Source organism: Sardina pilchardus, chromosome 10, assembly GCF_963854185.1.
Source record: "Sardina pilchardus chromosome 10, fSarPil1.1, whole genome shotgun sequence".
NCBI classification, from domain to species: domain Eukaryota; kingdom Metazoa; phylum Chordata; class Actinopteri; order Clupeiformes; family Clupeidae; genus Sardina; species Sardina pilchardus.
In genome coordinates, this window is record NC_085003.1 from 747,216 (window position 1) to 760,616 (window position 13,401).

General features: G+C 45.5%; 1 protein-coding gene across 1 annotated transcript; it reads left to right on the forward strand.

The window, feature by feature from the left end:
* The first annotated feature begins 11,242 nt into the window (after window positions 1–11,242).
* LOC134094312 (E3 SUMO-protein ligase ZBED1-like) lies at window positions 11,243–13,169 on the forward strand. Its single transcript, XM_062547798.1, has 2 exons — window positions 11,243–12,063; window positions 12,500–13,169. The coding sequence occupies exons 1-2, from the start codon at window positions 11,243–11,245 to the stop codon at window positions 13,167–13,169; spliced, it is 1,491 nt and encodes a 496-aa protein (XP_062403782.1).
* Window positions 13,170–13,401: the final 232 nt, after the last annotated feature.

Below are 13,401 nucleotides of genomic sequence, written 5' to 3' on the forward strand. Positions count from 1 at the left end.
CAATTCCCTGTGTTATTATGCAGTCATTGTGTTAAATTTCTTTATTTAATAAGGAAATCTCCTTTTGAATTTTGAAATTTGTCTAATTTAAAAGTCAATAAGTCATGGAACAATACAGTGAAGCCTACCCATGTCATCTGCCATCAGGAGTTTTTTGACTTTAGAGTCAAACCCTTTTTGAGTCAGCTCCCCTACAAATACAATATGAGAAAATGAATGAAGGTCTTTTAGAAATTCACATTCGGTATAGCACATATTATATGTGTATATACAGCTCCCTGTAAATGGCTTTAAGATTATACTAAGTCCTAGTCAATGTGATGATCTGCAGACTGCATGCTAATGTTCTACTACAAAGAAGTGCGTTGTGAGACGGACCACTAATGTCTAAAAATAATTATCAGTGGACCGGACAGAGCTTTAGGGAATAGGGCAGTGTTACAATTACTTACAAATTAAATATTACAACTGTAGCGTTAAGGTAACGTTACCCCTCGAACTTTGAAATGCTTTCAACACCTTCAACGGTCTAGTAAGAGGTCCGCTGGGGGAGCATGATAATATTGCTATAAGATTAAGTTACCTTAGCTGCTAATCTGAAAAATCTACCTTTGCTATCATTGCCATGCCATGTGTTACTGTATATCTGCAAAATAGCTTACATTGCTCTAGTCTAATGTACTGCTATCAAATGCCTGACAGCCTCAGTATATCGTAAATACCCCAAAACTTACCATTTTCTAGTTCATTTTTCAGTTTATCGTATTGTTTAACTTTATCCATTTCTTTCCCCTAAAAATCAAGTTAATTAAACATGAAGTTAATTAGGTTACATGAAATGCATACTTTAAGTCTGCAATTCAAGCTAGCAAAGGTTAGCTATCCGAAGTTAAAATTCAAATATTAACATTATTGGCAAAAAATGTCTATAACATTGGATCACTTTTTATCTTTTCTTGTAATTTCTACATCTAACCAAGCGCCAACATGCCACTAACAAAATAAATGTATAAACTCACCGTTCTGTTGTATCATCGTCTTTTCCTTGCTTCTTTGCCCCGCTCTCACAGTAGTCTACAGCCGCGGTCGCATTTTGATGACGTGTAATGTCGTGATGACGCATGATATTTTTCAGCTTCTTATCTTTTTTCATTTAAGACTTTTTCATCTGACTCGTATTTTTCTGACAGCGATTTTCCTGAGACCTGACTCATTTTCATCTTATGTTTGAAACCTGACTCTGAGAACTTTTTACCCGAGACTTTTTTGTCTGACTCTTTTTTTCCGAGACCTGACTCTGAGAACTTTTCACCCGAGACTTTTTTGTCTGACTCTTTTTTTCCGACAGCATTTTTTCTGAGACCTGACTCTGACAATTTTTCACCCGAGACTTTTTTGTCTGACCCTTTTTTTCCGAGACCTGACTCTGAGAACTTTTCACCCGAGACTTTTTTGTCTGACTCTTTTTTTCCGAGACCTGACTCTGAGAACTTTTCACCCGAGACTTTTTTGTCTGACTCTTTTTTTCCGAGACCTGAGAACTTTTCACCCGAGACTTTTTTGTCTGACTCTTTTTTTCCGAGACCTGACTCTGAGAACTTTTCACCCGAGACTTTTTTGTCTGACTCTTTTTTTCCGAGACCTGACTCTGAGAACTTTTCACCCGAGACTTTTTTGTCTGACTCTTTTTTTCCGACGGCATTTTTTCTGAGACCTGACTCTGACAATTTTTCACCCGAGACTTTTTTGTCTGACTCTTTTTTTCCGAGACCTGACTCTGACAACTTTTCACCCGAGACTTTTTTGTCTGACTCTGACAGAGGTTTTCCTGAGGATGATAAGGTTTTTCTGACGCTGACATAGTTTTGTCTGAGGATGACAAGTTTTTTCTGACGCTGAGACAGTTTTGTCTGAAGATGACGGTTGTTTTTCTGAGTCTGACACCTGAGTCTGAGGATGATAAGGTTTTTCTGACGCTGACATATTTTTGTCTGAGGATGACAAGTTTTTTCTGACGCTGACATAGTTTTGTCTGAGGATGACAAGTTTTTTCTGACGCTGAGACAGTTTTGTCTGAAGATGACGGTTGTTTTTCTGAGTCTGACACCTGAGTCTGAGGATGTCCTAAAATGTACACCGTATGCTTGTCCCAAATTCAAGATGGCTGCTATTTTTATAGATGGCCACCGTTCCTGTACAATATCAATTATTTCAATTTTTCATATGGTGATGCAAGGCAGAAATACTCATCAAAGAACACTTTTTGGGGAAAAAGGTATGTGCCACTCAAGAATTCAGGATGACAACCATTTTCAAGATGGCCACCATTTCTGTCAAATAGCCATAATGTCTGCTTTGTCTGCCTCCGCTCCTTTGACCTATCCGGCTTAGTTAAACTTGCCAGGGATATAAAATCCATGCCGGCATAGCTCTCAGGTTCATTAGAGACCACAAGCCTCTCCACCATGACAAGGTGCAGTCCACAGAGTGGAGGGACCACTGTTAGAAAAAGGAAATGTCTTTACACCTTTTTTGAAACAGTCAGTGGATTGTGATGCCCTGAAGGTGTCAGGGAGAGCATTCCACAGATGTCGGGCAGGAGCACAGAAGGCCCAATCTCCCATGGTCCTGAGTCTGGTTCTGGGTATGAGGAGGTGTGAGTGAGTGGAGCGGAGGGAGTGTGTTGTGTTTTGTGGGTTGATTTTTGGGGTGAGATTTGGATGTACTCTCTCTACTTTTGGGATGTAAGTCTCTGCAGACTCTTGCTAGGGATCCTAATGAGAAGTATGTTACAGTAGTCCAATCTGGAGGAGACAAAGGCATGAGACCAGTGGCGGAACAACTGCACACAGGGCCCTGGGGCAGAGATGGTTGATGGGCCCCCCTCCCCATACGTGCCCCCCCCCCCCCCCCCCGCTCAGCCCCCCAACACGCATCATAACATTTGAATGATAACACAAATGTGACACAAGCAACTACAGTAATGCAAATTGCTTATGTATTATTTTATATTTTGATCAATTGTGATATTGATATTGATAAATGGTGCAGTCACTTTAAGAAGAGTCTGAACGGTTCTCATAATGCCCTTTTGCAGGTCATGCTCCAGGCTGAAGGCTCTACCAGCTGTAGCTCGTTTGATTGCACCATATTGATATCACAATATTTGTATTATTACAAGCAGCCTTCATTTGTTGCTTTGAACCTGGTAGCCACTTAGCTATCTGAGTGGAATGCATTCACAAGAATAGTCTAATTTGTGACTCCATTCTCCAGATGGTAAAATAAGGCTAGCTAATAAATAAATTGGCTAAGTTACTCACAGTGAGTGCAGCCAATGTAAAATAGTCTTCTTACCAACCTCAGCTTACAAATGGTGAATCACTGGAAACCTGATCTGCCACCTCCTTTAGCCTTCCCTCGTCTTTGCTGCCATCATCATTAGCCTACCTTTCTTAAAACGATTTTTATGGCAGAAGATGTCAACAATGACAAGCTAGGTGGAACCTGCCTCATAGCTGTTTTCAAATGTTCTGCACATTTTGCGATAATCTAGCCGAATTTCGGACGGTAACGGACATCACGTGAAGCAGCCACTTACTGTTCACATCTTATTTAGAATTTCCGTAGTTAGCTGGGCAGATGACACCTAAATAAAGGCTATGCGGTCTGACAGCGGAAGAGTGAAGCTGGAACCTGCCTCTCTGTCTCTACTGCATGCTCATAATTTCGTTCCAAATTATGCTTTAGTTTGTAGAAGTCACGAGCATTGAGAGAGCCCACAAAGTACAGTAGGCTATAATGATCTTTCTCGTTTGATCGATTATTGGAATTGTCATTCATAAAAACGATAGATTATGCGTTAATTGTGTGAGAATGATCCGGGGCTGATGCTTGGCATAAGAACAAGTTATTACCAACATCCCGTAGCCTAGTCCAAGCCTATAGCCTACGTTGTTCACTACAATGGAATTTTGATGATGACGTTCAACAAGTCTTCAGATATCATACCCATCATGCACTGCAGTTGTTAAAAAATTACACAAACATGATTAAACAAATACAAGCCTTAACAACATAGCTTAGGCTATCTTAAAAGAACATGACTAACTATTACATTACAAGACAGCTTGTATTTCACTGGTATTTTTTGAGTCATGACTCCCACCATGATAAAATAGTAGATCTAAAATGCTAGATATATAAATAGGCTAGCCACGTATGTAATGCAATTATGTGTGATGTACGCTACAACACGTTCGGTGAGAGTAAAAATTGTAATTCGGGGAGATTGAGTTCGCGTTTTCGACGAAGTGCAAAGGGCCCTTTGAGCCCTCGGGAAGGGCCCGGGCCCAGGGGCAGCTGCCCCGCCTGCCCCGCCTATAGCTCCGCCCCTGCATGAGACAGCTTTTCGGCATCTGAAAGAGAAGGGGGTGGAGTTTGGAAATGTTACGGAGGTGGTAGAAGGTCTTGCAGAGGTGATTTATATGGGCTTCAAAGGTGAGCTGGGAGTCCTTTTTTACACAAAGAGTTGTGACTGTTGATGAGAGGGGGATGTTTGAGCCAGGAAAGGTGATGCTGGTTATGGATGATGATTTGATTTGCTGAGGGGTGGCAACCAGGATGGCTGTTTAGTTGGAGGAAGGTGTGCTCCATCCATACCTTTATCTCCTCCAGACAGGAGATGATTTGTTTTGATGGGACGACTGTGAGGATGGGGTTGCAGCTGTGGCATTTACATAGAGCTGTGTCTCATCAGCATAGCAGCAGAATGAATTTTTTTGCTGACTGATGATTTGGCCAAGGGTGAAATAGAGGATGAAGAGAAAGGGGCCAAGGGCTGAACCCTGGGGGACGCCACAGGTGACTGTGTGTGGATTTGATCTGGAGTGACCCAGGGAGATGTATTCTGTCCGGTTTGTGAGGTATGTTTTGAACCAACTGAGAGCAGTATCATTGAGTCCAGTCGTACGGTGGAGCCGGTTTAAAACGATGTCATGGTCAAAAGCATCAAATGCAACAGAAAGGTCCAGGAGGATGAGAAGGAAGGGAGAGCCACCATCAGATGAGATGAGGAGGTCATTTTTGATTCTGATGAGGGCAGTCTGTGCTGTGGGCAGAGCAGAAACCGGACTGAAATTAAAAGAGTTGGTGGTCTTGAAGGTGGGTGTTAACTGCTTTCTCAAGCACTTTTGATATGAAGGGAAGATTGGGGGTGGGCCAGTACTTGGACAGGTCTTCTGGATCAAGAGTGGGTTTGTTGAGCAATGGTCTGATTATGGCATATTTTTAAGGCAGGAGGAACGTGACCAGTTTGGAGGGAATGATTTATAATAGTGGTGGTCAGGTGGGTAAGGACAGTGATATGGGTTTTCACCAGGGAGGTTGGGAGAGGGTCCAGGGGACAGGTGGAGGATTTCATCTTCCTGATGATGTTCTGCACCTCTTCAGATGAAACCTCAGGAAAGCAGTTTAGGGGTTGGGAGATGTAGGAGGAACAGTTAGAGTGGGAGGACCCAGAAAGGGCAGAGTGAATATGTGCAATTTAAAAAAAAAAAAAAAAAAACATGAATTTATTTTACTGCTCTTCTGTAATGGCAGTAAGTGTGTGTGTGTGTGTGTGTGTGTGTGTGTGTGTGTGTGTGTGTGTGTGTGTGTGTTGGGGGGTGGGTGGTTTCAGAAGGTGATTGACAGTGGAGTAAAGCTGCTTGGAATTTCCTGGACTGTTTCTGATGCCATCGGAGTAAAACTGTGATCATACATCTTCGAGGGACTATGAATATTTGAGTTGTTGCTCCCGGTAGTTTGTGGACAGTGAGGCCAGAGGCTTTGAAATGCCGCTCAAGGACCCGTCCTGCTGCCTTCATTTTACAAAGCTCATTTATGAACCATGGAGCTGGGCAGGTGAAGGTGACCATTCTGATTTTACCAGGGACATGGAGGTCCAGGAGGCTGCTCAGATGGCTGATGTTGAATGTCTGCTGCCAAGAGTTCTGGGTTTATGTTTTTGAGGTTTCTGAAACATATATTCTGCTTAGGCTTGGAGAGGCTGGATGGGGATTGCAGATCCATAGAAATGGCCTTGTGATCAGACACACCTAGATCATACACCTGCAGGTTGGTGAGAGTTTGTAATGACCAGGTCCAAGGTGTGTTCCCTGGTGTGTGTGGGGACATCAACAAATTGTTTTAAATTAAATGTTGAACCCCACGTTGAGTTCCATGGCACTGAAGTCACCAGTGTGCCCTGGTTGTGTAATAACGTTCACTTTATTAACCAAAACCTTCCTTTACACATTAAAGGTATACTATGCAGGATTGGCGATTTCATCACCGGTTTCGCTTTCACTTTTCATTTTCGCTCGTTTTATGCTTGCATAATTCTCTGCAGAGCTTCCCCTACAGCTTTAGCGTGTATATTTTACAAAACTCCTCAATCGGTCAGTCTGCCGTGCCTTTTCATGAGACTTTACATGACACTTCCTGGAGTAGAGCATGGGTGCGTGCCCGAGGTCTCCTGAAGTTGCTAGCGTGGTTCTACCGCTACAGACCACTAGAGCGGGCAAAAAAAACACAGTTCGGCCGGTAATGACTCATTTAATCATATATAACAGTATGGAACGAATTGATTAACTGAAAAACGTTGCATAGTATACCTTTAAACTGAAATCTGACAGAAAAGGTGGCCATCTTGAAAATGGTGGCCATCTTGAATTTTTGCGTGGCATACACTTTTTTCCACGAGAATGTTCATTGAAGAAGGTTTGTACCAATCTTGATGATAGCATCATCCTTTCATAAATTGAGGTAAGGATTTAAGAGAAATGGCGGCCATCTTGAAAAATAGTGGCGGCCATCTTGATTTTTTTGAGGGACAAGCACCGTTCTCCATGAAACATCCTTAAGAGAGTATTTTCACAAAATGTTATGTCTTCATCACAGTTTGAACGATCGACATAATGAGCATTTGACAGAAATAGCGGCCATCTTGAAAAAATGGCCGCCATTTTGAATTTTTGAGTGGCCAGCGCCTTTTTTCCAAAAAGTGACCCTTAGAGAGTATCTGTGCCAAATTTCATGCTTCTATACCAAAGTGAACGATTCTCTTGAAATATGCAATTAATCTGCTCCACTACATGTCTATGGGCGCAAAACGGGGATCACTTCCTCTGCATAAAGGGGGTGTGTCATGCGTGTCATTGACGCATCATGGGTTTCATCAGGTCCCTTTCCACAGGTGTATAAAATCAAGCACTCGATTATCAATGCAATTGCTATATATAAGTTGCTTGATGATGTTCCAAAATAATCTTGCTGCTCTTTCAAGCCTTCTACATTTATTAATTCTAATATGGAAAGTAACACACACAAAGCATGTACACTTTCAAGGAATTGAATAAAAACATCAATAGAATAATGGAAATATGTCGCTGCTACGTTACCCCAGCGCCATCTGATCGTCGTTAGCACAAATCAGGATTTGGTTCAGCTGGTTGGCTAATGTGTTGTCAAGGTAGAGCGTACGTAGCAACCGGCCAACATCAGCAGAATAAACAAGAGGGGCACACCTGATATAAAGTCGATCTTCTCTCGGGTGTCCCGGGACAGTGTCTAGTGTCTCGGGATAGTGTCTGGGTGTCCCGGGACAGTGCTTAGGTGTCCCGGGACAGTGTCTAGTGTCCCGGGACAGTGCTTAGGTGTCCCGGGACAGTGTCTAGTGTCTCGGGACAGTGTCTGGGTGTCCCGGGACAGTGCTTAGGTGTCCCGGGACAGTGTCTGGGTGTCCCGGGACAGTGTCTAGTGTCTCGGGACAGTGTCTGGGTGTCCCGGGACAGTGCTTAGGTGTCCCGGGACAGTGTCTAATGTCTCGGGACAGTGTCTGGGTGTCCCGGGACAGTGCTCAGGTGTCCCGGGACAGTGCTTAGGTGTCCCGGGACAGTGGCTGGGTGTCCCGGGACAGTGCTTAGGTGTCCCGGGACAGTGGCTGGGTGTCCCGGGACAGTGTCTAGTGTCTCGGGACAGTGTCTGGGTGTCCCGGGACAGTGCTTAGGTGTCCCGGGACAGTGTCTGGGTGTCCCGAGACAGTGTCTAGTGTCCCGGGACAGTGTCTGGGTGTCCCGGGACAGTGCTCGGGTGTCCCGGGACAGTGTCTGGGTGTCCCGGGACAGTGTCTAGTGTCTCGGGACAGTGCTCGGGTGTCCCGGGACAGTGCTCAGGTGTCCCGGGACAGTGTCTGGGTGTCCCGGGACAGTGCTTAGGTGTCCCGGGACAGTGTCTGGGTGTCCAGGGACAGTGTCTAGTGTCTCGGGACAGTGTCTGGGTGTCCCGGGACAGTGCTTAGGTGTCCCGGGACAGTGTCTAGTGTCTCGGGACAGTGCTTGGGTGTCCCGGGACAGTGTCTGGGTGTCACGGGACAGTGCTTAGGTGTCCCGGGACAGTGTTTAGTGTCTCGGGACAGTGTCTGGGTGTCCCGGGACAGTGTCTGGGTGTCCCGGGACAGTGTCTAGTGTCTCGGGACAGTGTCTGGGTGTCCCGGGACAGTGCTTAGGTGTCCCGGGACAGTGTCTAGTGTCCCGGGACAGTGTCTGGGTGTCCCGGGACAGTGCTTGGGTGTCCCGGGACAGTGTCTGGGTGTCCCGGGACAGTGCTCGGGTGTCCCGGGACAGTGTCTGGGTGTCCCGGGACAGTGCTTAGGTGTCCCGGGACAGTGTCTGGGTGTCCCGGGACAGTGCTTAGGTGTCCCGGGACAGTGTCTAATGTCTCGGGACAGTGTCTGGGTGTCCCGGGACAGTGCTCAGGTGTCCCGGGACAGTGCTTAGGTGTCCCGGGACAGTGGCTGGGTATCCCGGGACAGTGCTTAGGTGTCCCGGGACAGTGGCTGGGTGTCCCGGGACAGTGTCTAGTGTCTCGGGACAGTGTCTGGGTGTCCCGGGACAGTGCTTAGGTGTCCCGGGACAGTGTCTGGGTGTCCCGTGACAGTGTCTAGTGTCCCGGGACAGTGTCTGGGTGTCCCGGGACAGTGCTCGGGTGTCCCGGGACAGTGCTCAGGTGTCCCGGGACAGTGTCTGGGTGTCCCGGGACAGTGCTCGGGTGTCCCGGGACAGTCCACAGGCCACCAGCAACAGTACAGTACAGTTATTGCTCTAACTGCCTCTCGAGGCGCTCACATTTGGAGTGCAGAATGCATGGAGGTCTATGGAGCAATACCCCTCAAAATCCACTTTTCTCAAAACATAAATTTTTGTCAATAAATTTGAATGTTGTTTTCGAAAGGGGATGCAAAGAAATTACGTATTGCGTGGTGTTTGATTTTTTAGAGTCACTTATTTGCTTTAAAACGTCTTTTAAAATGTAAATGACGTCATACACTCAAGCTGCATTAGCAGAATGCTAGCGTGGTATGGGCAACAACAACTCAACCTGTAAGAAATCGGAAGGACGTAAGTACTCGTTCATTCAACTTTTGACCTATAACCCATGTTGAACTTGCAAAAACTACAATCAAATCTGAGATCTCTCAACGACAATTGGGTGAAAGAGCCAAATTTAGCCGTCTAGCTCCATAGACTCCCATTCATTCTGCACTCAGGCGACCGCCCCCAGTGGAATTCTGGTGGAACTGCAACCAAAAGTCGTTACAATGGGACTTAATAGCGAGTGGCAAGGCTCTCCGTAGACGGGCTCTGATTGTATCTATTTTAACGTGACGGTTGACGGTGCTTAACATATCATAACGCATATAAAAGTAAACTTTTCTATTTTATATCGGTTATATATGATGTAGTACATACATGCTGAGGGCAGAATGGTCAACATTTCGAAAGAAATCTAAGCTGAGGCATAATCTAGTTAGCTATGGAGAACGCACATGTTAACAGAATAGTGATGTGTCGGTCGCGAACGAATCAGTTCTTTCGAACGGGTCTTTTAAAAGAACGACCTGAACTAGTTCGCCGTTCTAGTTCTTGGTCGTTAGTGTCGTTCGTCTCTCTTTTCGGTCGCCGTGTGCTGTGTGACGATGCTGTGTCTGTCTGCTGAGCCCACTGATCTACGTGGCTGAGCCAAACCAGAGAATGTCTAATAAACCAATCAAATGCTGTAATCAGACAATGTTGTATTTGCAATTATTCACACATTTATTAAAAACACCCCACCCCCCCACCCACACACACACACCATTTGGTTGAACTGGAACTTTAACTTGAACTTGAACGAAAGGCTGGGAGCAGGCACCTTGACCTTCACTGCAACCATAGACAGCAGAGATAGCAATTAGCATTATGACAGGACGCCAAAAGAGTGCCATATGGACCGAAGGTCCAATAGGGATCTGCACAATTTGCAAGGCAAATATCTCGTTTAAGGGGGGGTCAACGGCTAATTTACACCGGCACCTGAAGACGAGACACCCTGGGGTCCAGATCATAGGCTTAGTTCACACTGGCAGTCGAAATCGGATGTCTTGCATATCCGATCAGAACCTGATCTATCTGACTGACTGTTCTCATTGCATATTGCAAGTGATCACATCCGATCACATCCGATCTTGCCGTGCAATGCTCAGATCCGATATAAATTACACACACCTGGATTAATTAGGTAGAGTTGTACACAACCAAGTCGTCATGGATGAAAGTGGATTTATTTTTTATATTTTCCAACTTATTATGCGTAGCTGCGGCGCAAATACCTCGTCACCCTTAACGTTATAGTTTTCCATGTTTCACCATGAAATGATTTTGTTTTGCTGGTAGCCCTGGCGGACGCGCTGAATCAATCAATCAATCACTTCCGTCACTCAGAATTACGTTGCAATTGTTTGTCGCAGTGCAAATGACGAAAGGGGCACTTTGAAATCCTATTCAAGTGGTTCGACTGTTCAGATTGAGTCATATCCGATAGTAAGTGATATTGAAACCACCTCCGTATGTGGTGCGAATCAGCATTGGAAAAATCGCATTTCATGCGGTTTTGTGCCGTTCAGACTACCCAAAATTCAAGCTAGATACAATCCAGATAAGCAAAAAATCGGATTTCGACTGCCAGTGTGAACTAAGCCTTAGAGGTGAGGAGAGAGGCACCCACTGAGGAGTCACACGCCGGCTCCTGTTCCACTTTCCAACCACCTTCAGGGGGCTCCAGGGGCAGAGGCCAGGCTTTGGGTCAATCCAGGTTGACCCAGTTCTTATCTCCGCCGATAACCCCACAGCGCCAAGCCACATTGGATGAACAACTTGCCAGAATGGTGGTGTGGGACCTGCAACCTTTTTCAGTTGTGGAGGACAGGGGCTTTAAGGCCTTCACTAAGGCCCTTAACCCGTCATACAGCCTACCGGGTAGGAAGACCCTTTCCCAGGTCCTGGTCCCCCAGCTGTACCAGAGATGCCATGACCATGTCAGGGAGAGAGTGGGGCACGCTGCTGCGGTAAGCCTGACAACAGACTGTTGGACTTCTCGGTCAACACAGAGCTTCATGTCAGTGACCTGCCATTTTTTGGAAGACTTCACCATGGTCAGCTGTCTCCTGGACTGTTTTCAGTTCAGTGAGCGTCACACAGCTGACAATTTGTCTGAGCATCTCCTGCGGATCGCACGGGAATGGGGCATCCAGGACAAGGTGGTGGCCTGTGTGACAGATGGAGCATCCAACATCACCCTGGCAATTAAGAAGTGTCAATGGACACACCTGCATTGTTTCGCCCATACACTAAATTTGATTGTCAGGGGGAGGGGGTTAAAAAACCTAGCAGAAACGGTGGAAAAGGTAAAACACATCGTGGACCACTTCCATCGAAGCTCGTTGTCAGCAGAGAAGCTGAGGGCCACACTGGCACAAATGGGTCTGCCAGACCTGAAGCTTCTGCAGGATTGCCCCACCCGGTGGAATTCCACCTTCTACATGCTGAAGCGTTTTGTAAGGCTGAAGGATGCCATCATCACCACACTGGCTTTGGTGAATTCAGCAATGTCAACCTTGACTCATGAGGAGTGGGTGGCCATTGAAGAGGCGTGCGACGTGCTGCAGCCATTTGAGGAAGTGACAGTGGAGATCAGCGGGGAAAGGTATGATATAAAATTCAATTCATTGGGGTTTTATTAATAAATGACAGATAAATATTAAAATACATATAGCCTACATACATATACATGTATAAATAAATAGATACATACATACTATATAAATAAATAGTTAGACATGTTAATTATATATAGTGTAAATAGATAATGAATGAATATATACTTTTTTGATCCCGTGAGGGAAATTCATGAGTAAATACATACAATAAATACATGTTAAATAGATTAAAACATGTGAATTAAATAAATAGATAGATAAATACATGTTAATTAAATAGATATATAAATTCATAAATACATAGCAATGAAATAGATAAATAAATTAATATATTAATTCATAAATATTCATAATTATTTCATAAACACATTGCTACAGACTCCACATAAAGGTAACATTGTTCTTTCTCTGTCCTTTCTGTAGCTATGTGACTGCCTCCAAAGTCATTTTGCTGGCACGGGGTTTGCAGAAGATCACTGCAAGCCGCATAAGGAGCGGCTGCTTCAACCAGCCTGTGGTGCAGGAGCTCCTGTCTGGCCTCAATGCGGAGATGTCCAAGCGGTTTCGCCGGATTGAGTTCAACAACTTCCTGGCAGAGAGCTCCATGCTAGACCCAAGGTTCAAACGAAAGGCCTTCACAGACGACGACGCAGCCAACGAGGTAATACAAGGCCTCACGAATGCTGCAGCACAGGTCACCATCTCCAGTTCCTCCCAGCAGGATGCTCTGGCTGAGCAAGGAGCCGCTGCAAGACCCATCGAGGCCAGCCAGGTCTGGGGGGACTTTGATGAGCAGGTGTCGGGGCTTGTGAGTCACATCAGTGCTCACACAGAAGCGACCCTCGAGATCCGGTCCTTCCTCCAGGAGGCCCTGATCCCTAGGTCCTGCAACCCCCTGATCTGGTGGAAGAACCGGGCACTGGTATTCCCACGGCTGACTCGTCTGGTGATTGAGAGGGCATGTGTTGTCGCGACCTCGGTGCCATCTGAACGAGTCTTTAGCAAAATGGGGCAGATCATCTCGGAGAGGCTCAGCCGGCTCACTCCATCAAAGGCACACAACATCGTGTTCCTGAATGCCAACCTTGAGTAAGCCAGGATGCTCCTGCTCCAGTTCGAGGTTCCTGGGTTCTCCTCTGTGGCTCAATCACTGTGGTCACAGAACAAAATGTTACCTTCTGTTTTTACTTGAAATCTATTTGATCTCAGAATTATTCCATACTAAAGGAGATGTTAATGGAATTGTTGGAATAATGGCTTTGGGCAGAGATCTTTCTTACATACTGTTACCAGAGTCTGGAATGGCATTCCTCAACATATTAGAG